This window comes from Phaenicophaeus curvirostris, chromosome 1 (assembly GCF_032191515.1).
Source record: "Phaenicophaeus curvirostris isolate KB17595 chromosome 1, BPBGC_Pcur_1.0, whole genome shotgun sequence".
Taxonomy (NCBI): domain Eukaryota; kingdom Metazoa; phylum Chordata; class Aves; order Cuculiformes; family Cuculidae; genus Phaenicophaeus; species Phaenicophaeus curvirostris.
The window spans coordinates 48,123,290-48,149,124 of record NC_091392.1 but is presented as its reverse complement, the minus strand read 5'-3'; the positions used below and the strand labels follow the sequence as shown (position 1 = coordinate 48,149,124).

At 37.7% G+C, this 25,835-nt stretch overlaps 1 protein-coding gene across 5 annotated transcripts; it reads right to left on the bottom strand.

The window, feature by feature from the left end:
* Positions 1-2,799: 2,799 nt before the first annotated feature.
* Positions 2,800-25,525, bottom strand: TMEM19 (transmembrane protein 19). 5 transcript variants are annotated; one of them, XM_069857524.1, is made up of 8 exons: positions 25,342-25,525; positions 19,442-19,486; positions 15,881-16,031; positions 10,285-10,398; positions 8,591-8,728; positions 8,004-8,258; positions 6,693-6,902; positions 2,801-4,270 (listed from the first exon to the last, which is right to left on the bottom strand). In XM_069857524.1, exons 3-8 carry the CDS (start codon positions 16,008-16,010, stop codon positions 4,107-4,109), a joined length of 1,011 nt encoding a protein of 336 aa, XP_069713625.1. In that variant the 5' UTR covers positions 16,011-16,031; positions 19,442-19,486; positions 25,342-25,525; the 3' UTR covers positions 2,801-4,106. The 5 variants fall into 5 exon arrangements, with proteins under 5 accessions (XP_069713655.1, XP_069713625.1, XP_069713635.1 ...); XM_069857534.1 differs by lacking the exon at positions 19,442-19,486; XM_069857543.1 differs by lacking the exons at positions 19,442-19,486; positions 25,342-25,525 and adding an exon at positions 16,259-16,272.
* Between the last annotated feature and the right edge of the window lie 310 nt (positions 25,526-25,835).

The window sequence follows — 25,835 nt, the reverse complement described above, 5'->3', positions numbered from 1 at the left end:
TCCAACCAGGTAGCTTCTTCAAAATATGCAGCTATTTGCAGAGTGGTGGTATTTCCCTTCCCAAAACCTTCTCCCTCAACACAAGTCAGACTGGTTTCTCCACATTTCGGCTAAAGCCATCTTTTCTTCTTCATCAACCACGTGGATTAGGAACTTGCCCTCACTTGGAGATGATAGAACCAAGAGCAGCACAGAGCAAACAATCCTGCTAGGTCTGCTAAGGGAGGGTACATTTATTCTAAAGGTATTTTAAAAGTAATAACATGTATGTTGCTACTACTTTCTATTATTGTTCTGTAACATAACCGTGGTCTTCTGCTTTCCTATGCATCCACCTCACTGTGTTTCAAGGGAAACTCTAACATTTAGGGACATGGTAGGAGTCCACAGCACTAGAGATTTTCCAGATGCAATTGGACAAGGTGCTAGACAATCTAATCTAGGCCTCCTTTCCCACCAAATATTGAACCAGATGCTTTTCTTAAGTCCCTTCCAACCTGGGCTGTGCTATGATTCTGTGATTTAGTTCATGGTTGTAGCAGCAAGATATTAAAATTAACCAATTTTCTCCAAGGGGATGAAATATGTAGAAAAGCTAGTGAATAAATGTTCTCCTGGTGGAATTTCTTGGACTCAAGCTTTACAGACTTGGGAGTACCTTAGTAAAATCTGCCATTTGCCTGGCAGCTTTATTACCATATTCCCATATTTCATCTTCATTTGGGACCTGCATTAATATTTACTGAAGGTGACTGCAGGCTTAGGAGTACTGCAGGGATCCCCATAATCTGAGTAATTCATGTACCTGCATTACAACAGGCCCATAATTGAGAGAGCTGCATCCCACCCCCCACGCCACAGAAGCAATATTTAAATTGAGAGTTATTATCCAGTTGTGGCAATAGCCAGAAGCAGAGAACAAAATGTACCCACAAAGCTTTAGGTTAATAAATGTTCTGTGAAACACGTTAACTCCTGCTTGAAGAGTGACTTACGGCAATTTAAGATGCTGGATAATGAAATCTAAAAAAAGGCTGAGTGGTCATCAAAGCAGAGGGAAAACAAATCTTACTTAAAAATCTGAGATGCCCAGTCCTAACAGATTTTCACATGAATATCAATCTATTGTCACATCTATCCACTGCCCAAATTAGGTACTGTAAAATGCCAATAGCATTTCAAGATATTTCAGCTCTTCATTGTCAGAAAAAAAAAAAAAAAATCAATCTTCTGAACATCAGCAAGTCTTTAATTCCCAGGAGAGGTGGTATATCCTCTTCATTTTTCATACCACTGTATTTTGTTGTCCCAGGGAACTGTGTATTACATCTGCAGTGATGCACCATTCAGTGGCAGCATGCACAGATGCAAATGATCTATAGCTAACAAGAAAAAAAATGACACTGATACCAGCACACTTCCGACACTCAGGATCAATACATCAAGCCTAAGAGAGATCTGCCTCAAGATCGCTCCTACGCAATTCTGTCATAATCTTATTCCTTACTTGAACTTCTGACACATCTAAACACAAAGCCAGGAATGAGGACCAATGCTTTGCATTTGTAAGCTCTTCAACTAAAAAAAATCCTAGATGCAGTGTGGAAATACTGGTGCTACTTGAATATAAAAGGAGAAGTCAGTATCACATGCACTAATGGTACCAATGGCTCTTAAGCAAAACAAATACTTAAGTGTCTAAAGAACGCAATTAAATATGCTTACTGTAGTGGCCTAGTTTGTACCTTCAAATCCATCAGTTTCCCCGATTTTCTCATAGCTCCTCCCATTTTTATCACTTTCCCTTTTACTTCCTGCATACCCTGCTTCTCAAAGTAGCACGTGGACTGGTGTAACCTTGTCTGCTCCATTCTGAGCCCAGGAACTGCTCTTAGCGACACACAGCAGTTTACAGGCAGTTTGTCAAGTTCTATGTTCTATACCTTCTTCCCTGTATTCCTTGCTCCTTCCCTCCTCCCCATCACAGCAAAAGCTAACAGCTTTACAGCTACTAAATAATTAAATCTAACAATATTTGCATAAACTATACAGCACTCAATATGACATACCCAGAGTCAACGCTGTCCTTTTTACAGTTCAAGACTACTCAGACCTCTCTGAGAGATCTCTCCCTCCTGGAGACTGATGAGTGGGAATTTCAAAAGCAACTCAGTGTCATCACTAACACATGACAAATAAACTCTGAACAATGGCCTCAGAAGGTCCTATCTGCAGGCATTCATTCACAACACATTCATTCATATGATAACAGATCAAAGCATTTCACGGTGCTACCAATTTAAAATCCCAAGATATCTTATCACTGTTTTTCAAATGAGACCTATATTAAATAGTGAAAAGCTGACCATATCCGCTTCAGTGTTCGAAAGTATACTTTGTTTCAGGAAACAAAAAATAAAAAAATAAGGCATTTAAATGAAAGAAAAAAGTATCTTAGAAAAATTGCATCCTTCATAATTCTAGAAATCACAACAGCATCAATAAAATTTTAGAAGACAACTACTACAGTGCCTATTTAGAAGCAGCATAGATCCAAACAATGCATACAAATCTCGAGTGCCTCTTGTTACAGTTTAAGTGCATATTTCCTTTTTATAATTTTGCGCCTTTTCCAGAGGAACAGAGAACAGCCACGCAATTCGTTCTTTCAGAAGGTTTTTACTAGTTTGTAGTCTCCTCTGTGTAATTCGATAACACAGTGAACTAGTTCCAGTGATAAATTACAGATTTATAGAGACTAGATTTCAAACAAGTAAACTCAACATGGAAGGTATTAAAATTTTTTTAATACTCCCATAAAAGGTGACATAATACACAATTCAAGTGAATTAAGACAAGCAACATACACAAGACATTCATAAACAAATCAGATATTTTATACAAAATACTCACCCATCTCTAAAGACAAAAAGAAAAAGGTTTTTAAAAGTTAAAAGTATGGGCCCTGCCTTCTGAAAGTTGACAGTGACAGGTTATTATAGGGGAACCTATGAAGTTTAAATACAATCTGTGCCAGCTAAATTACTTTCACCTCTTTCACAAATTAGTGATGGAAGATGGGTAATAATCTGCCTGAGCACCAGAAGTTAAATTTCCCTTTTGAAACGGTTTATAAGGGAGACTTTTCCCATTCACTATGAGGATAAAAGTCTGTTGCTTCTTTGTCCGAGGCCATCATCTTAGAAGAGCAATTCCAACCAAAATGGGAAACACTTCTACTGCTGGAAAAGACTATAGTGCAGTGAGTATGCTAAACATTCTGGAATGATTCCATGCTTATAAAAATATGTTCTATTTAAAAAAAAAAAAAAAAAGAATGTGAATTCACAACTGTACTCTTTAATTTCAAATAATTTAATAAGTACCACAGCACTAACAAAATCTTAATAACTATTGTTATCTTGCAAATAAAGATGTCACAAAAGGGTAACAAATTTATTATTCTTCCTGGAAGATCTAGTGAGTTTTTACTTTAGTCTTTTACTTCAAATATTATGTAGTGGCATCACTTATGCCAATCCTATTCTCAGGGAAGTGGAGATCAGGATACAGAGTAAGCAACAAGGCTCACTTCCCCCCTCCAAAATTTCCATGAAAGTTTCAGTAGCGTAGATGATGGGAAATACCAGAATTCACCCATTTCACCCATGTTATCGCTGCCTACGTACAGTTGCAGTGTACTTTGTGTCTGACATGGACAAAAGCTACAATGTTCCATCACACCAATAGATATAGACTAGACTTCCCTTTCCTGCTTTCTTGCCCTTCTGATGCTGGGAACCGGAGAGACACCAACAGACGCCAACCATTCAGCTCCATCAGGATAAATGAAGTGCTTCACCTCGGCTGCAGCGATCTACATCCATTTAAAGAGCAACAAGAACATACTGACAAAACCCCTTCCTTGCCCTGAGAGATGCCAATTGCCATATGAAGCTTAGAGGCTTAATAAGTTGAGACAGAAAGTCTTTTGGCTTTCTGAAAGTTCCAGATTCCTCGCTTCAAGAGAGCTTGAAGAGATCTCTTCAGATTCTTTGAGTAAGACTGAACATAAACGAATCACATGCAGAAAACCTTAAACCATTTCAACCCCTGGGCCAGAAATACCGTGCCACACCTGGAAGCACCAAAGCTATGATTATAGAAGAAAAAAGATTTACTGCATTGTTGTCTAATATAGGTTTTCCAGATATGTGCTTGGAGTCTTTTGTTCGGTGGTTGACAACCATGCCAATACTCTGGTCGAAACCTGGGAAAAGAGAAAGACTTCCTTTAACAAAGTCAATCAAGCTGAAAAGAAATTCAGTAAATGCATGAATACAACTGGCTAGATTTAATTTACCATTATGGAGTTAAACCTCTGTAAGAAAAGACAGCAACAGACTAAACTAAATTAGAGTTTATGTGGTAGCTTCAAAGAATGGGACATAAATGCAATATGTTTTTATTATGCTAGAGGTTACTTCTTTTGAACAGTTAGTTACTCTTCTGTCAGGTCTACTTCTCTCTTTATGAAGCTTCATAGGCACTGGAACAGGCTGCCCAGGGAGGTGGTTGAGTCACCTTCCCTGGAGGTGTTTAAAAGATTGGTGGATGAAGTACTGAGGGGCATGGTTTAGTGGTTGATAGAAATGGTTGGATTCGATGATCAAGTGGGTCTTTTCCAACCTAGTGATTCTGAATATCTGCTAATACCCACAACATGGAAATTCCATTTTGAGCTGCTGCTTTATTACAAAAAGAATTGTCAGCACCTCAAATAAAACTCACATTATAAACCTGCTTGGCAGGCATGCAGATGGTGTTACTGTTACCTTTGAATCATGCATTTAAACTCAGTTTAGAGTAATGCAAAACAGCTACAGTAAAATCAAACTTCAAAGCCAGATTCTTTAATTTTTAACACTTACAATATTTTAGGAAGTCTTAAGTTTTCTTGAGACGAAAACTAGGAATAACTTTTTTATAAATATACAGCTCAACTGCAAACAAAGCGTAGGTTCAGAGCACAAACAAATAGGAAGGGTAACAGTAAGTCCTTTCACTAGCTTGGTTATTTACAGAATTGGTATGGTTTCAGACTGATAACATGGGGAGTATTTGAATCTAATTCTGCATACCTATTGAAATAAAGTGTTAGTTCATAATTGTAAGGGCAGGGAAGGCCATTCTTTTAGAAGCAGTAGGCATCACAGACTATTACATGAACCAAATCTAGGAAGATTACCAATAAGGAAAACACCCACAGAAGGGATAAGCAGTGGTAGCACAACGTCTTCAAAAAAAAGACAATTGTTTATTACCACTGCCATATTTATTTACTGTTTTTCAAGGTGCTGCAGAGAGATTCCAGCATTTCACATGAGACCACACTGAGTAAGGACTGGAAAAGTGGGTTAAGGTAAAGACGGACTCAAAACCTAATGCACCACATGAGCGTCACTATTTCATTTCTATCACAGCATATATGTAACACAGCAGATATATGTATATAGAATACAGACTCCAGCAGTGCTCATGAGTTTGTAAAACAAAATGGGAAACTTGCATACTGTCCCTGCCTGAACTAACAAAGCAAGTTACTGACCATGGAAAAACATCTGAAGTGAAGAAGAAACAGATGCTGATAAATGCAGGCACGTATTGCCTAGGTTTACCACATTCTATTAATGCATCTGCCTCATTAGAAGCATGGAATATCATCTGAGTGCTTAAGTGTTTCCTCTTTAGTACATAAATATTTTATATAAAAATACTCAAATAGTTAAACACTCCATTATGTTTTGGACTCTTCTGGAACTACAAGGAATAAGAGCATAAAAACTGCTGGAAAGCCAAATCCACAGCATTAACAGCAGTTTGCACTTCTCACTGTGGTGGCAGTTTGGAAGGACTTCTATCTCTCAGGCAGTTCATCTGCACATTCAGACTTCGACTTCCAAGTACACCAACAACAAAACCTGGAAACTTAAGTTCTCTTTGCAAATCAGCTGTCAAACAGAATAGTGTCAGATACGGTCTTTAAACAATTTTTAAACATAGGGTAAATTTATAGTTCAGCCAACAGGCTAACTGTAGTGTTTATTCACAGAAAATGATCCTTAAGGGCAATAAGTAAATAAATAAAGAAATCATTTAGAATCAGCCAGCCAACATGATTTTTTTTTTTTTTTAGAGCACAGCTCACTTGTAATAAGCTTAACTTACAGGAAACAGTACTGAAAAAAGACCCAGACTGTAAAATATTGTGCACATTTTCCTGGAGCCTTTTTTATCTAATTCTTAGATCTGAGACTATAGCTAAGTCTTCAGAGTTGGAAAGGGAGCTCCTGCAGGGACAACTTAACCTGAGTGAATGGATAAAATCAAGCCAGGCTTGCTCTTATACAATGTTACCACAATTATATACATAGAAAAGAAGAGGGCAGCAATTGCATTCTCCAAGGTCATCAACAAGACAGAAAGGCAAGATGAATAAATCAAAAAGCTCTTTTCATTATCATGTTCATCACTTTCATTCCCTTTGTCCTTTGCGTTGCCAATTCTGTATTATTTTCCATTTAAAAACAATGTCCTCAGACCTTTTGGAAATTCAAGTCCTTTCTTACCTTACATTAGGAGAGGGTAGAAAAAAAAAGAGGAAAAAAAAGAGAAAAAGAGAAGAATCTTACCACTGTATTGCATCGTAGCTCCCAAATATGAATCAACAATTGATCCCAGTAAGCCAGCTGCTGCACCAAACACAATAATAGGCCATTGCGGAGCAGATATCTCAAGGTCAGTCACAAAAATGAGTTGTGTTAGGAAGTAGGCTATACCTACTACCATGCCTCCAAGCAAACTTGAGAGCAGGCCCACTAAAGTAACTCCTCCATTAGTACCTAAATTAAACACAAATGAACCCAATTTAAAAACTTTCTTAAAGAATTGTATTGGTTCAAATGTTTTACCTTAAGTCAAAAAAATGTGTTCATAGTGATTTTTCCCTCTTTGACCCATATGGCCTTGCTACCACAGCAACTTTCTTTACAATTCCAATATGCTGCTGAGAAGCTTAACTTGTACCATTACAGCCTATTACTATTACTTGTCCTGTCTAAGGATAGTTATCTAGAAATGTTTGCTAGTATTAAATTAAACAAAACCAGATAGCACACCTCTCAGTGTCACCTGGTATTTGTCTGCTGTAAGGTATGCAGGGCAGGCTAAGGAAAAAGAGATTTGCTCCAAAAAAAGTGCAGAGCTTGAGATAAGCATGTTATTAAATCAATGCCTCTTTCTGAAGAAGCACACGAAGATATATTTCACCACCACATTTAACATTAAAAAACCCCAGAATTCACGTAAAGAAAGGTGTTTGAGAGTCTTTGAATAAAAATCTGAAGAACACTTATAAAGAGTAAAAAAAAAAAGCCTATGTACTTAAATCCTATCCCACAAGATCTAAAACTCAGATCAACATGCCAGCAAGACTCAAAAAAGACACGCTGCTTTACAGTAGAGATCATCCACTGCATAGACGTTTTGACAGACGGAAAGTTCACTTTACCCACCCTTAGTAAGTTATTAAAGGAAATGAGCAATTAGGTTAAGAAGTGAATTTTTTGTAGCGTCTGTATTGAAAACATATATATTCTTCTACTGATTAAAATTCTAGTATCTGAAAAACTCAGTTGATAACTTGTATTCTTTCTATTATTGGCAACACAAACACTTTTTATAATGCCAGAGATAAGTGGCAGCACTCACTAAGAATTATTTTAGCTCCCTGGATGCTATGTCAGGGCATCTCACCACTGAGATGCAGCAGAAACACAAGTACACGTATTCCATGTCAGAGAAGGCATTACTGCTAATATTTTCTAAACCCAGAGGTCTAATGTTTGTTTTTCCAGGGCTTTTATGCACCTTTTCAAGTTGGATGCATAATTCAAAATAGATCAGCGAAATATTAAGAATATGTAAAACAGGTAACACCTTACCTACTGGAACCTTTTCCCAGGTTGTTATCAACCTTGGCTTGCTTTTACTCATAACAGTACCAATCTCTGAAGCCCATGTATCACCAGCAGAGCATGCCAAAGCTCCCAAAAGGGACAAGCACATCCATGATGCTGTGTATTGCTTTGAAAAGTCAATTGGAATTTCACCTGGTCCATTTTCTATCATATATAAGAGAGCGAGCTCAGTAGGAACACCACCGTTACAGAATACTTGCACCCAATTCCTCTGTCCACCTAAAGTGAGAAAACCAGAATTTTAGTCTTTTCAGGCAAAATACTTCGACAGGCAAAAGCACAAGATAAAAGCAAAATACACATATATAGAGTTAAAATTAAAAAAACTCTACGCTTTCAAAGCAGAAACTAGATAGCAATTTATTGAACAGAACAGAAGCAAAAGCAAAATTGTTTGCTAATGTTCATAGGGATGGGGTGGAGGGGAGGTGCAAGACGACAGCGTTCCTTACTCTGGATATTACATCCCACCTGACCCTTTAAAACAAAGAGGAATATGCAGTATTTATTCTCTACAAGGCATCTGGAAGAATTAAAATGTTTTGTCTTACCTTCTTTGTATTCTGAATCTATCTGTTTCTTTATATTTTTTTTCCATTTAGTAAGTTTTGAAGAAGTTACAAAAAACACTAACAAAGAAGTGAAGAAACTGTAATTTGCAACTGTAAGGATAAATCCAACCACCAAACCTATGAAGAAAAAAAACAACCAAACACATGAAGTCCCTTCATGTAACACCACCTGCTTTGCAAAGTAATTAAGTATTTTGAATCTTTTGAATATGAAGTGTATTTTCATGATAAACCTAACACAATCATGCAATAAGAGAATTACTGAAGCACCTAATACCACGAGAGTATTTCAGACATCATGACTGAAAAAAAAATCAGTTATTTTTATCATTTTGCCTTAAATTTTACTGCTAAATTGCTATTTTTATTGCTACTGCTGAAGTGCGTGGTTTTTAAGACCTTCTCTTGCCAGAAATCAGTAATGCTGTGCAAATATAAAAAAAAGCCAAAAGACATCTAACTGAAATTTAAGTACTCTGCCTGAAGAATATGACTACTGGTATTGGAAGCACATATACAGCTGTGTCTGTCTCTCAAACAGAAAGTTTATCTTCAGTTTGTGAATCAAATCTCTCCCCCAAGGTCTCTAAACTAACCTGGATAACCCTCCTCCATATCTTAAAATCTACTACTTTCCCCTTGTGTTCTTCATTATCTTTTTCTGTTTCTGAATTTTATGCCATTTTTTTCTTTCTGTAATTTTCTTAAGTATTTGAGCTCCTGGATGTGTTTCTTCGTTATCTCTTCTTTCACAGGGGAGGCCTAATTCTCACTGCCCATGCCGAGATTACAATTCTTCATGACTAAAAGAAAATTGGCTGCATTTAAAGCAAATGCCAATATAAGATGGCTAGCAGAGCTGGTAAAAGGTAAAAACATAGCAGAGAAAAAAAAAGATTTTTGTGGTGTTTTTTTGTTTGGTGGGCTTTTTATTTGTTTGCTTTTTTAAATTTAGAAAATGCTCCCCTTAAGTCAGAGACAGAACAAGATTTTCAAAACGAGTGACACAGGAGGAAAGGATTTGAGCTCCTCTTTCTTTCCACTGACCGTCAATTCAGACAAATGTCACAAGACAAGGGTGAGTCACCTCTCTCAGAAATCCTGCATCAGATTTCCTCAAACACTGTTGTACACTACGTTGGGATTTTTCTCACAGGGGTCAAGAAAAGCTTTGTTGAAATAGCTATTTGCTTGAAGTCAAGTACAGATTTAATTTTCTTATTTTGGGGAGGCAAAAAATGCCTATAACTGCCTATTAAAAAACAGAGAACCATGTTATCTTCACTGATTTCCTACCAGGCAGGCAGGCTGCTGACACGGTTCACTTTCATCGCATTTCTTTACCACTGCCTCTGCCATTTCATTATCTCTATGCGAATCCATCCATACGTTAAACCAAAACATGCAGTTTAACTACGTACTGTACTGAAGTTTAAAAGATTCTCCTAGTTTTAAATAAATATAATGGCAATACCAATCAAATTAATTACAAACAGCAGCAAAAATTAAAGTGACTATTTAAACAGGCATGAGAAAAAAAATCAGTATGAATTCGAGGTGTGTATCCTTACATTTATACTTTCATCATAATAAGAATACGATGTACAATGAAAAGGACCTTAAGTTATTTTACGAAATGTTTAGCTTAATCATCTAAGAAAAAAACCCCATACCTCCCAGTGCACCACTGTAATCAAGACTCTTCTTCTTAAGACCTTGGATAGCAATCGTTAGTGGAACAAGTACTGAAAAAAGCCAGCGCCATGGAGAAACGGGATGTAAAGTATCTGATAAATCAAACAGAAGGGTTATAGGTGATCCTTACAATACTTTTTAATGCCTTTGTATCTGAAAAGTCATGATTTTCCAGTATGTATTTAAAATCTCATCTTAACAGAGATTAAAACTTTTTACTTTTCAGAAGAAAAATATTCTTATGAATGGAAGACCCAAATACGTGCAATAATCTACTAAATTTTTGTATTCAGCTTTCACAGAAAAAGAGAAAATACATTTCATAAGTTAAAATTAATTACTAAACCACAGCAAATGTGACGAGAAATAAACAGTTATATCTTCCATTCTAAAAAGGATTTATAAATTCTGAACATTAACATTCAAAATGTTAAAGACCACCTGAAACCTGATTGGAATAGAACAGGTAAGTTCAGATTTTAGAAAAAAAAACCCATACAGCCACAGTAAGGTATGTACAATTCAGTTTCAACTATGAATAAAATTCATCTAAAATTCCAGAACAAATCATAAGCATTCCTCTCATGTACAGAGACTGTGGAGCATCTTTAAGCATCTTAAGTAAATAAACTAGTATAAGAGCTTCCCTCATAAATCAAGTTATAACTGATTCTTTGGTAACTATAGGAACAAATATGAAATATTATTATTACTACTACTACAATTCTTTTTTTGATGACATTTCAGAAAAGATGGCAACAATAAAGGGAATGAACAACACTGTCTGTGGTCACTAATTAGCACTGTAACAGAAGGAAACCTGGTACAAAATAGCAGAAGCTTTACCTTGTTTTTGAAGGCATCCCAAACACAAATGTTTTTAGGAAAAGTCATTCTTGTTTATTGATAGTTTCAGCCTAGTAGCCCTTGGCTATGAAAAGCAAGCAACTTTTTCATCTCTTTTATTCATCATCTATGTATTCTGAATTATTCCTGGGATGTGCTTAATATTGTCACTTCATTGTTCATGCCTTCAATCAGGATTTTACAGTATGTTCCTGGAAGGATTGCTGCTACTTGGCTGACAGGGTACTTCAGAAGTCATTTCATGTCTATATAGAGAGAAGCTAGCTAGCTAATTGCTATAATAATGTATATAAGCTAGCTAATGGCTGTGTTGCTATAGCTTTACTATTACTACCGTACCCTTGCTATTCTAGTTTGGAAAACAGACACATTCTAAAATACATTTTTTAGTTGAGCTACGGTGATACTTGTTGTCATTTAATAAAACTAGCATGAAGTCTTGCAGTTCATATATATTTATTTGATTCTGTTCATCTGTGAATGAATCATCAGTTTAATTGCAGCATTACTGGTAATTTACAGTCAACCAAAAGGAATTTTAGGTGCTTGGCCTTCTTTTACAGTTTTAACAAAAGAAAAGAAATATTCCCCTTCAGTTGTTATCCAAACCTTTCTGATTATTTCCATGCTATACTTGGTTGAAAACACAAGAATTTTCAAACTAGATCAAGTCAAACATCTGCCTGGCTCAGAATCCCATCTGGCAGTGGTGAGCTGCACGTGCACAAGGGAAGAGTATAAGGAACAGATAAAGACTGATCTTCCTTGGTTCACTGGGAACTTTTATGTTAACATTCCTAAAATTCCCCATATATTTGCCCAATCCATTTTTAAAAACAATTATAATTTCCATCTCAACAACCACCCACAGAACTGAATTCTGGGTTTAGAAGCACTGAAAAAAAGCCTTTCAAAAAGCCAAAGATCCGGCTGCCTCAAGTTCCATCAGACATCCGCTAAATTTTATGACCAAATGAATAATAACTTCCTATTCACATTCTTCCTCCCGTTCATGACTTACACAGATGTCCCCTTTCTATGCTAAAATATTTTTATGTACTTAAGTCCTCTTCAGATGGATGCTGCTACCTGCTCTGATCACCCTTGTCATCCTTGCACATGTTTGCATGAGAAATTATATTTTATGCCATAGTATATTCAGCATAGATTGAAGACAGATACTTAATTAGTAGATACCCTTCCTTTTCTGAGTTAATGTGCCCAACTTAGTGACAGAATCCTTTCAACTGATGTTTGTTTTCTGACAGCAGCTGCAAAAACCCCACGTTATTCAAGTCTTGCCTTGTGATTTCACATGAGTAGGGATTATAGGTTTATATATTTGCTAAGTGAACGGTACATGTGAATTTAGAGCTGGCAAAATTAACTGGACAGCTCTGAGCTTCATCTTTACTTTGCTTTCTCATTAACATAATTTATTCAAACTGAGCTTCCCGAGTTACAGCTATTCAAATATTCAATTGAAGCTTCTTGGTTTTACTGCAGAGCTAACAATTGCAATACAGAGCATAGTTTAAATCCTTGCTTTCACATAAAGACAATCACACATAATCAAAGCTTCCGTATTTGGAAAGGGCACTGTTTTTTTGGGAACCAATGAGAAATAAGACATTTCAGGTCTAGTATTGACACATATGCAAAATGGCTTATCCTCCTTGCTGTACCTAAAATAAACGTAAATTATTTTGAAGTATTTAACTGAGAATTTGTCAACCCCAAAACCTTTTACAAGAAATAATTGCTTTTCACTATATTCTTCACTAACAAGTCTTACATTTAAACTGCCAAGACAGACCATTTAAACTACTCCCAAACAACAACAAAAAAAATGGTGGGTTTCAAAGCTACATATGATTTACTTTGACAAGTAAAACTGAAAACAAACAAACAAAAAAATCAAGCTTTTTTTCTCATCAAAATATCTACACCGACTTTAAAAAGCACTTTGAGTTTCCAGTTTGTTCCTTTTGCTTGGTCATTCAAGTCTCTATGATCCTAATTTAAACAAGCTTGCAGAACAGCTGTCGTAATTCCACACCATTCCATAAAGCACCAGCGTCCATAGCAACGTCCAATGAGATAATTTATCATCAAAGCCCTCAACATATTTGTTTCTAAAATTCCAGAGCACTTACTAAAATAAAAGCACTTAATAAAGGAGTTTTTATTGTCCAGTTAAAAGGTATATTATTACCTGACTCAATAAATTACTGTCTTAGCAGTAAGATTCTTACAGCCTTTATGTTCTTTCACCTCATTTTGACTTCGAATTGGAACATACAAATTTAATTGCGTAAGATGCCAAAATTACATCTAAAAGAACACCAAAATTTAAAAGTCTGAGAAGAAACTGTTTTTTCATACTACAGTTTATAAGTCTTCCATCTTTGCAGTCACAGAGACAAGAAAGCTGCTGATTATATCCTGAACTACACTACTTATTCTGACACAATTAAGCCAGCTGACCAGGGGAAAATGGCATGTCTGCTTTATAAAACATTAGCCCTCTCAATCCCTTCAAAATTGATGTAAAGCTCTCAAAAATATCCTTTAAGCTGTTGACTATCTCACTAACATTTCAAGTGACAGTTTTTGTTTAAAAGACCCACAAATCTTTAGAAAGTAAAGCTAATCATTAATATAGCTCTTGAACTAAAAAGACCCAAATAATGAAAAGTTATTTATCACATCTGCTATACAAATATATGACATAACAAGTCTAGTGCTGAAGTGGGTGTCAACCTCACAGAAGAAGGATCTCACACAGGCACAGCAGCTTCTCTTGCTGTAAAGCTAAACACCATGGTGTTCAACAAGAACATCTGCGTCAAGAGTACCTGCAGCTCTGCAGATACATGGTTTCCCTGGTGCAAAGCAGGATAAATATTTCACAGTAAAACACTTCTCGCTGCAAGCACAAAGATTTACAAGATGAAAACTTCTCTTCTGCATGCCAAGGGTTGACTCAAAAAACTCAAAAGAAAAGCACCGCTGGCTGCATATGAAAACATCTCCAGTGCTGTAGTCTGGTATTGCTAATCAAACAGAACTTTCACCTTCTTAAGGTCACTTTTAAACTGAACTTTTTTTGTTTTCTTTGTGGAAAAAAACCCAAAGTACTGATACTAAATTACTACTAAATGTAAGTAGTTAACACAGAACACATCATTGATTTATTATGGATTCTTTAACTCTTCCATTTTACCAACATCTTGGTCTCTGATGATTAAGTATTACTACGAACAGTTAATTAATAAAGGTATGTTTGCAGTATTTTTTCCTATTTATGGTTAAGAACTGAATTGCACCGCTTTTATATCCTGAAATTATTTAAGTTCTCTCTCTTACTTCATTAAACGCGCTTCTATTATATTCTTCATCCATCTCAAGCCAAGGTCTCAGGCAAACAGATAACAAAGCTGTATGTCTGCCTTGTTCCATAATCAGTCTCTACAAAAATGAAGATTTGTCTGCAATGTCTTCCTTTGTATCAGTCCGTATCATGATTCACCTCATATCAGGCCATTCCACTCCAAGCTATCAATTCTAAATCACATTAGATAGCAAGGACTGGAATACTCTAATGACAGGTAGAACTCAAGAGATTTATACCTATTAGAGAGCAGACATGCACAAATAGAAAGGTGTTGAAATCAAGCTTCGCGAGCTCCAAGTGAAACAAAACTTGGTTGCTAAGCCTGCTTCTGCATATCTTCTGCATGTCTGGCATCTCACTGCAAACCAATGTGTCAAAATAACACAAATATAATGCTGTACAAAGACTACTAAAACTGAAAGCACTGAAAAACACTGATCAAAGACACCCAATTCCCACTGCAAAGGTCAGCTTATGCCAGTGGGATATTTATTCTAGTTCCTTCTGGATCCGTGGTGACAATAGTCAGTCCGAGGGGTTCACAACACATCTCGAAGCACTTGCAGCAACAGCAACACTGCAAAGACACTGGAGCTTCTCCTGCATGAGACTGGCTGAGGTCTTGAGGACAGGTCTTTACCTGTCTTGGAAAAGCAGTTAAATTCTTGTAGGCTTGAACTAACGCTGAAGGCAATGCTGCCACTTTTGTACATAGCTGTAAACATGGTCCTAGAACTGAAATGACAGGTAGCAGCACTGCTGCAAGTACACACAACTAACTCACAGCCTGCCCGCATTGCCTGAAGAGAACACAGCTGACTGCGTACACCCATGCTAGAGACTCTATGCCTACATTTCTTCTTGTACCATTTCCCATTTCTCTCTACCTTGACCAGGGAATTCTTCTCACATGCTCCGTTCAAAGCCTGTAAGTGCACTCTTAAAATGGTTTTGAAGGCTCACACACTCCTTCCATGCTGTCACTGCTTCCCCTGCTGAAGGCCTCTATCAGCTCACTCTTTTCACTTTTTCATTTTTATCTTGTTTTCTTTTACGGAGATAAATCACAAAGGATTTCAAATTCAAGTGGATTTCTGGGCAGAGCTGCAAAGAAGGGTACAGTAGCTGTTACCCACTAACAGGGTATTGTCAGGACTGAGGTTTTCAGCCCTAAAGAGGATGGAAGGGGCTGTGCACTCCCTTCTTCCAGCTCTCCATCAAGCCTGCTGGGACGACTGCCTGGAGGTGGCTCGGCTTAGCTCTCACCAAGCCTTGCCAGCGTCTCCCACGCCTCTGTCCATTGCACTCACCATAGTATGTACTCGCTGTCATGGACAAGACCCAGAAAGCCAGAGAAATTACAATGAGCAAGTTCAGGACGACAATAATGACCATCATCTTGAGGCATTCTTTGAAGAAATCCTCATCGGAATAGGACATGGGAAGTCAGATGGAGAATACCTGGTGGGGAAGCACAAGGCACAGGACATCAGTGACACTACTGCTACCACCTCCTTCTCCTGCTCCTCCTCCTGCAGCAGCACCTCCTCCTCCTGCACCTCCCCCTCTTCCTGCACCTCCTCCTGTACCACCTTGTCCTCCTCCTGCACCACTACCTCCTCCTCCTGCACCACCTCCTGTACCACCTCGTCCTCCTCCTGCACCACTCCCTCCTCCTCCTGCAACACCTCCTCCTCCTCCTGCACGACCACCATCCCCCCTCCTCCTCTTCCTTCTCCTTCTCATGCATCTCCTCATGCACCAACCCCCTCCTCCTCTTCCGCATGCATCTCCTCACGCACCACCACCACCTCTTCTTCATGCCCCTCCTCCTCTTCCTCATGCCCCTCCTCCTCCTCTCCCTGCCCCTCCTCCTCCTCATGCACCTCCTCCTCCTCCCTATGCACCTCCTCCTCCTCCCTATGTACCTCCTCCCCGTGCACCCCCTGTTCCCCCTGCATCCAGCATCCAGCATCCTGCATCCAGCATCCTGCATCCTGCCCCTCCCCGGGAGCGCTCCCGCCGCTCTCTCCCGAGCGGAGCTTTTTATGGACTTGGGAGGGGGCTGCGTCCCCCGCCCGCCCGCGGCTCTGATACAAGAAGTAGGCACAGTTACAGAAAGTGCAATATTTTCTCCTATAAGCTAAAGCAGAGTTAAGTTTCGTCTAAGTAATTGTATTTTTTGAAAGTCAGGCAGGATGTCCCTCTGACAGCGTGTTTTCTTTCAAACCGTTCTTCGGAGATGATAAGATCTTGTACCAGTGTGTTCATGAACACTAAAAGAAAGAGACTTGAAGCATTTCCTGAAGATAACTTGGGATGCAAACAGGCCAAACCGGCTGGGAGCTTTTCTGCGGGCATGCCAGAATTGGCCCCAAAACACTGCTTTGTAAATGAAGAAGCTACACAAGCTACTAGCAGGACACCAGGGCTCTCACACATCAGAGGGTTTGTCAACAAAGCACAGAAAGAGGTGAAGCTCCACAACTTCTCAAACCCCCTCCTTTCATTTTGAGGTAGCCGCCTATGAAATAAACAAGACTTAAAGCACGACAGAAGATAATTTCGAAGTACCATTTATATATTCAACGTTTTTTCATTGAAGACATTTCGTTGAAGTTTACAAACGCTAGTACAGATGTGTCACCTCATGAACATCAGTAACCTTAGATGCTTGGACTTGAAGCAGCAGCAGAACAGAATATTTAAGCATTCTGTGAGAGGCGGAGGGTTAGTAAAAAGTGAATTAAAAGATCTTTTCCATACAACAGAAATAGTTTTTAAGCTGAAAGATTCATGCGAAAAACTTAAGTTTTAAGACCTGATAATTTCCCTATTGAATTTAAGGCAGTTAGACCCAAAATTTGGACCAGGTGCTGTAGACAAGGGTGAACAGGCTTTATCTTATTTTCTACTATATTTGTTGATAGTAAAAACCAGAGAATTCAAATTTGAGACTCCCAAAACATTAATCATAATGTAGCAGGACTGACTTTGGTATACCTGGCCTTCCTTCTTATCTCCCAACTTTTCATTACACCTCCAAGTGAGATGTGGATTTGAAATCTAAAAACCAGAGGCTCAGTAGCTGGGCTGCTATCTAAGAACAGAGCACCTTTCAAAGGATAATACAGATACGACATTGCTTAGATGCTCCTGCCAAAATCTAAGTAAGCAAATTCTTCAACAAGAACAAGACCAACCCTAGTTAGATTGGTGGCTTAACAAGTAGCTTCTTGTTTAGGTGGAACCAACTCCCATAAATTTATTCATTCAAATACACAGTAACTGCAATAAATTGTTTTACTTAAGTTATTACTTACTCTTTCTTTTCTAATCTGCAATAGACTGATACTGGAATTTCTGGTGGAGAAGCAAAGGTTCTTGCAGGAATCATTAAGCCCTGGCAGATATCTGTGGGCCTGTACAACTGTGGGACCACAATCAAAGTTAACGCGCAAGGTAGTGTGAAGAGAGGGCAGGTTTGTGGAGCTCCTAAGGACCCATCAGCTCCCTCAACAGATCCCATACCTTTGGTAAGTAGCACTTGCACTGATTTAGAGAGACATGTCAGACTACTCCACTGGCTTCTCCACAGACCTTGCATCTTGGCTTAAAGCCACAGATATTGCTGCTGCTGGAGTGTATATGAACGAGAAAAACAAAAGACTACTGCTCTCAGTGCATCGCCTGAGAAAGGTGGCTGTAGAAATGAAATTTGTACCCATCAATACATGAATAACCTTGGCTTTGACTCCTCTTTCAGTTCTGAGACTTTGATTAAAAGTGGCTTCCTACATCCAACTTCCCCTGTTTCTGATTACATGAAACAAACAAATTTTCCTGATCCTTGCTTGGTATGCATTAAATATTACAAGTAGATTAGAAAATGAAAAAGAAAGGAACCTGAACTTAGATGTCTTTCTACATTTAGAAACTGAAAGGAGTAGCCCCACTTTTGAAAGTGATGTCTACAAAAGTTACTGCCATTGGCCCAAATAATATTTTAGCTTATTTTGAAGATTCACTGGTGGAGAACAGGCCTTACGAAGAGCGGCTGAGAGAGCTGGGGTTGTTTAGCCTGGAGAAGAGGAGGCTGAGGGGAGACCTCATTGCTCTCTACAACTACCTGAAAGGAGGTTGTGGAGAGGAGGGAGCTGGGCTCTTCTCCCAAGTGACAGGGGACAGGACCAGAGGTTTAGGCCGGACATCAGAAAAAATTTTTCACAGAAAAGGTCATTGGGCACTGGAACAGGCTGACCAGGGAGGTGGTTGATTCACCTTCCCTGGAGGTGTTTAAGGCACGGGTGGACAAGGCGCTGAGGGCCATGGTTTAATGGTTGCTAGGAATGGTTGAACTCAATGATCCGGTGGGTCTTTTCCAACCTAGTGATTCTGTGATTCTGTGAATACGTTTACAAAATCCTCTTTTCTAGATGTTGCCCTTTGTTTTTACTAGGTCCGGCAAGAATAAAAAGAAAATCACAGTACTTTTAATGGGCGAAAGTTTGGGGTTTTTTAAATATAAACAACCATCTAGATATTTGCAATATTGTGAATTTAAAATTCACATACTTAAAATGCCATCTTGAATCAGTAAAAAGTATTATGCATATTTAATACCTGCAATGCATACACTTAATAAATAATTTTTGCTTATAAAAATGCACATTCCTCATTCATAAATAATACTGATGAGCTTGATAGTTAAAAAAATTGTCAGAGTTGCTTGAGACAAATAGACCTGAAACCTTTTACCCACAGTTTCCCATATAAATACATACTTGAAATAAGAAAAATCAGAGAAATTTAAGTTAAAAAAAATTTACAGTTTTAAGCTGCCCAATATTTAGAGAAGGCTTTGTTCTTACCATTTACCTAGATCTAGAGGATGCAAAACATGACCTGAATGGAGTCTGGAAGGAAAAATAAATATGATTTAATACGAGACAGGAATGTGAGACAATTAAAGACAGCATGACAAACTGAAGATAATAGCATGTTACTCTGCATAACATGCTAATGACTATGCTATATTCATTCTTTTCCTAAGAATACATTAGAATTCAGTAGATTTGCCATAACAGGCTGCCCAGGGAGGTGGTTGAGTCACCTTCCCTGGAGGTGTTTAAGGCATGAGTGGACAAGGCGCTGAGGGGCATGGTTTAGTATTTGATAGGAATGGTTGGACTCAATGATCCAGTAGGTCTCTTCCAACCTGGTGATTCTATAACTCTATAGCATAAACCTTCCAAATTTTAGAAGTATACTCTGTTCTACTTTGCTTTTGTTCATCTTTTATTTTTTTTTGTATCTCTGAGATAGTACTCTCCATTTCTCTTGACTGCTTAAAATATTATTCATGTTTGTGAGGGCTCTGTTTTTGTTACACTATTCTTTTTCCTTAGTGGGATAAAAGGCAAATGCTGATCTGGCCATGGAATAATAGATTTAATCTCTGTAGTCTTTTTTACAGGATAAGAAGTACTGCTTGTAGAAGCAAGACAAAAGGTTTTTAAAAGCCAAAGAGGTGAAGGTATTAAAATTATCTTCAGAGACAAGTATTGTTTGTCTTGTAGTTAATATCACAATAAAGGAAGAAGAACCCCTTTGATGATCTTGATTTTTCCTGCTTTCTTTTACTTGGTTATTACAGGAGAAAATATCATATTTAGACTAAGCTGGCTCCATTCCTTTAGCATTCCTGCACAATGTTTTGAAATCCATATTTGTATTCAGAAGAGTACCCACTGCCTTGTGGAGTCTTGCAACCCACAACTCCTACTAATCAGTGGCTAACCAGCTTTGCATAGACAAGTCAGTCCACTGTGGGAAAAAAAGGGGTCAAAGTCTTCAAGGCTATCCATGAAACCCTTTGAATAGTGGTCCTGAGTTAAATCAGTGCAATTACTCTGTCCTTTGGTCCTTTTGAGTTTTGTGAAACAGAGAGAGTGTTGAGGGGATCCATATTACAATCCAGTGCCCAGACCAAGACACATCGTCTAGAGTGTTTGGTTCTTTGAGAAGACCACCTGCTTTAAACTTAATACATTATTGCTCACTGATCCTCTAGTATTTGGTAGCAGTCATGAAGTTAGCAACCTCCTGGCCTTGTCACAGAGTTATCATATTGCTTTTGTGATACCTTTGTCACTTCCAGATGAACAAGTAATGCCGTTAGTGGATTTCTGAGAGGTGGAAAGCATTTTACACAGCAGGGAAATAAAAGAGATTGAACTAGACTGTAGATCTAAGGTAGTAAGAAAATAAAGGGTTTAGCAAGTGGGAAGAGTCACAAGAAGTAAGGCAGGTGAAGATATGAAAAGACTATGCAAAAGGAACGTGGATGATAGAGGAAGGATCACCAGAGTGGTCCACACGTGGGGTCAAAGCCCTTTCAGTGTATCTGGAAGGAAAGTGGGATGTTAGGCTCCTCTAGGAGGAATCCAACTCATATATTCCATAGCTGCATTAAGAAATTAATACTAACATATGGTGGATGAGAACAACCGTGGGGCTGACGTCAAAAGCTGCATCATTGTTCCGTATCACCTTGCTAGGCAGACTATATAGTCTATGTTGACATAATAAAAACTATGCAAGGGAACAGGAATAGCTGGATTTTAGATTTAGATAACTTTTATATGATGCAGAATCATTAAGTTACATAATCTTTTAGCCTGTGAAAACACATACCCTTCCATGTCTGCCTCAACGCAAGTGGGTGTAACTTGTGCTACGTAATAACTCAAATCAGCGGTTTGACCTGTTTAGGCAGACTGTGCAGAAGGAGTGAAACTACACTCATTTTTCTACGTAGATTAAACTGTTAGATTAAATAGTTTCAGAAAAAGAACTTCATCACATTTATCTCTAGGGTATTTAGCAGAATTCGAGAATTCTGGTAAGTACTGCTCAAGATTGAAGACGATTAATTTTTTACTGTGTTTAAAAGCATTTGTAAGAGAGATGGGGGCTGGGGTGAGCAATGGGAAGGGGATGAACCACAGCTAAACCTAGACATAGAATGAAGTGTTAAGAAAAAATATTGTCCTACAGACTGTTAGTGATTAGGCCTGCATTCTTACAGGTCTGCCAGGCTCCCATTAATTTTAGTTGGAAATGGGCCCAAATATTTGTGAAGACATAAGGTGTAGTCCTTTAAAAGGAAAATACTTTGAAATGCAGTCCAGAGGAAGGACAGGTGGAAACTAGAAAATTGTTTAGTTTGGGCTTGATGTAAAGGAGATTGGTGGCTTAAGGTAAAAAGAAGAAAAAAAAAAGAAAATCAAACAGCCAAAACAAGTAAGGCAAAGAAAAGAGAATTTCAAACTAAAAATGTGATTTTCCACAGTGACAAGCAGAATATCTGGAATGCCTGGGAAACACCAGTGGAGATGGACTGGAACAAGGGAAGAACTCTCAGGCAGAATAAGAGGTAGAAAAAGCTTTGCTGAATGACACCTGCAAGAAGAAACACATTGGTAGGAAAGTAAAAGTGACAATATAAGGAGTGGATACACAAGTGCAAAGTAGATGAACCAGCACACCTCAACGCTAATTTTCAGACTTAAATGCAAACAGAGGAAATCCTTTTTTTTTTTTTTTTTTGTCTTCTTGTCAGCAAGATCAAATGAACTGAGCTTGGAAAGAAATTTTTGGCTGCAGGCACAAGAGTTTCATCAAAACATTTAAACAAAGCGCATTCACCTCCAAATGATGTAATGGTTTGGAAATCACTGAGAATGCAGGAGACCAATGTTTACTGGTCTTTATTCATCTTTACAGAATTAAGCAGAACAAGGATTCGAAGTTGGTTTACTGTTTTTTAACTCCATCCTTTTGTAAGGTATGTCCGTGTTATAAGAGTTGTGTCCACACTCTCTTCTGCTTCAAGAACCTTTGCAACAATAAATTAATGAAAACCTATATGTTTTGGTTTTAGCAAAACAGCACTTTCCAAAAAGAAAAAAGTTTGCAAAATTCCTAAACATTTCTTCCTGACAGATAAACCGCATCAACCACTATCAAACCCAACTACTTGCTGAATTTTTGTTTCACTGTAGAGGCTCAAAAAATAGACCAGTCTTCAACCCACTGGAAGATGAAAAGCAATAGGGAAATATATAACTCACACTTCAGAAATAGTCTCTTTGATAGGACAGTAGACTATGCCTTCCTTGAGAAGTGGGTCAAGTACCAAAATGCAGCGTCTACAAGAATAGCTTTTAAACTAAGACTTTTCAAGTAGTTGCTCATCATGTCTTCATCTGCATCTAAAATAAAACAGCAATAAACTACACAATGGCCATTTGCTGAGGTAACTCTGCCAGGGGTTATCAATGAATGGTAGTGTTTCACCTGTCAGGACTCCAGTCAAAACATGACTTCACATCTCCTCCTACTTTCTTTTTCCAACATTTTTTTTCAGTTGCTCTAAGCTACAGTGACTCCAATTCTCTGTGTTTTCCGTGTGAAAGAAAGCAGGATGCTTTTGTAACAAAATAGAAACTTACATAAATTCTGTGATGAATCTTTTATAGCTGCATGATGCTGCAATGCCATGCAAGTCAGTGAAGATGCATAGTATACAATGTGCAGATCTGAACCAAAAGCTCAAGGCGAGTGTTGTTTAACACCATCAAATGAATGTATCTGCTCACTAATTATTATTTTAAAAGCAGACTTGCAGTGAGAATTGCTTTTTATTAAAGGAGAGATTGGCTTTCAAACACTACGTAAACCCATTTATTTTCTTATCTCATTTTGCTGCTTGCTCCTTATTCAATATCTGCTTGTCAATTTTTATTTTTAATTGCTTCTGAGAAATAAGTGGAAGTGGTGTTTTCTATTAATGACAAATGTTTTCAGAACGGTCATTCACAAAATGCCCAAGTTTGGGTTACCTCTACCTTGTAGATGCATCTCCTTTAAACCAGGGAAAGAATTATGCTCAGGTATTTACTAGACAGCAAAGCCATGGGCCACAAAGCCAGCCTTTGCTGAGCTGATAAAGGCAGATGACAGTGAAGAACAGATGACGAAGGCACTGTCCATGCTAGTATATTTTGTTTTAGTTGCCTAAGCCTGTACAGTTTAAACTGCTATTAGATGCATGGATGTATGTGATACAATTCATATTTCCAGTTATAAGTGTGTTCATTTCAGTCACATCATATGATAAATACTGATACGCTCCTGGTAGTTCTGATAGAAGAAATAAAGTAGTCAGCTCTTCACTTCATCCATTTTTGAATCTAGTCTTCATTTGTATTTGTTTCAGTTGATTAAGATTAGAGGTACAATAGAGGTTACTGCATATGTACTAAATTCAGATCTGACTAGGGAAGTGCAGTAAAATAGCTTTCACAACTCCTCTATGGTTATATATTCTTAAATTTATAATCCATTATATAAAGTCTAGTGAAGCATGCAAAATGCCTTTTAAATCAACTACGTAACAACTTTATTTCACTTTTTTAGGTATGGAATAGCTAAAAGTGAAATATCAAATGCAACCTGAATTCTAAAATTATGGTATAAAGGCACTATTAGTGCAACATTACAGCTGGATGCTACATGCATCTAGAGGCAGGAGCATCAGTTATGAAGACGCAGCTTAAGTACTGAGGGTATTCTGTCTCTCTGAATTAGTAACACATACTTTGTATTTCTATAGCCTTTCAGTTGTGAGAGGTCAAAAAGCTTCACAAACATTATAGTTTTGCGCAGTTTAAAGGAGGGACAAAATATTCATAAACATCTTGTTCCAGACCACATAGGAAACAATCAAGACCAATATAAAACCAGATGATCTGCCAGTTCTTTAATATGAAATGAAATGTTATATTAAACATTTTATTAAACATTTGTATAAGGTGCTTAAAGCCCTAGGCAGAGGGATCCTATAATAAAATAAATGACAAAATCATCTTTTAGTGCTTACCTCAATAACTACCAAAGAAAGTGTAAGGAAAATCCATGAAGGAATTATCCAGCTGAGGTGTGTACCTGGATTCAAATCTACAGCACTGCTGCACCTTCCATGCATTTCATGTGCTGTAGAAGCCTTGTGTTGATTTGCTTTCAAGACACAGAAGACCCTACACATTAGTAGTAGCCTATTAAATACTACTGTAGACAGCAATGGTGTCTGATGTGTTTCTAAAGAGGGTCATTTTTCCTACCTGTACTGCAGCACTATTATAAAGTTTATATTATAAAATTAAACCCCATAATTCTTAGATTTACAGCAGAATGTAAATAGGAACTTATAAGCTTGTAGCTGAAAAATTATATGTGGTGTATTACCTGGACAGATGTTGAGTTTTCTGTTAAACTGGATAATTACAATTTCGTTAGAGAGACATATTAAAGGATAACACACTTGTTAAGCACACTACAGATTTAGCTACGTTTTGCAGATGGACAAAAGTAGCAAGTTTTCTGTGACCAACAAACTGGATTTCAGGAGTATTGTTTTTTAGAACAATTTTTATGTCATTAAATACTTTACTCATGCAAATATAATACTTTTGATTTTGGCAATACAGAATTTTAGTCCTGGTTCACCTGTGGCAAAAGCCTGCACATCTAACTTTAAACACTATTAAGGTGCTCAAGGCTTTTTCACTTTAGAAACTGGATAATTATGTAAGAAATGTGAAGTCATACTGGAAACCCAAAAGTACAGAGCGAGGAAGGAAAGTTTTATGTAAAAGAGGTGGTTATAGCAGTGTGCACTCAAAAGTTACGCAGAAATATACCTTACCTTTCAAGATTTCTGTTCAGTCCAGATGGAGGTGAATCAGTGCAGAAAAAGTACTTCAAAGGAAAGATAAGCTTAAGTTCTACGACAAAGAACTGCAGATACCCAATGTTTTCAGTAATTCAAGTTTCTCATCAGAAATTGCCTATTCTGCTGCTTTGCTGTGATGAGATTTATTCCTATTCCTTCATTAAGTAAAGTGATGCCACAGCAATTCATCCTGTCATTAAACAGAGAATAAATGGAGAAATCAAAATGCTAACGAACAGGGTGGAGCCCAATCCACTTTTGTCATGCCAAGACAGTGTCAACTAAGATTTTTTTTCTTCTCCTGACTTTGGAGATCCACCCAGTGTCATAAATTGGTACTGAAGTTGCAGAGCTGCCTATCACTGGTAGGCAACACTTTATGGTACCACTGTTTCAATCTCAGAAAAGATTGTACTTTTCACTTGCTGTGGGAAAAAAAAAGGCATTCTTAATCTGTAAAGGAATCT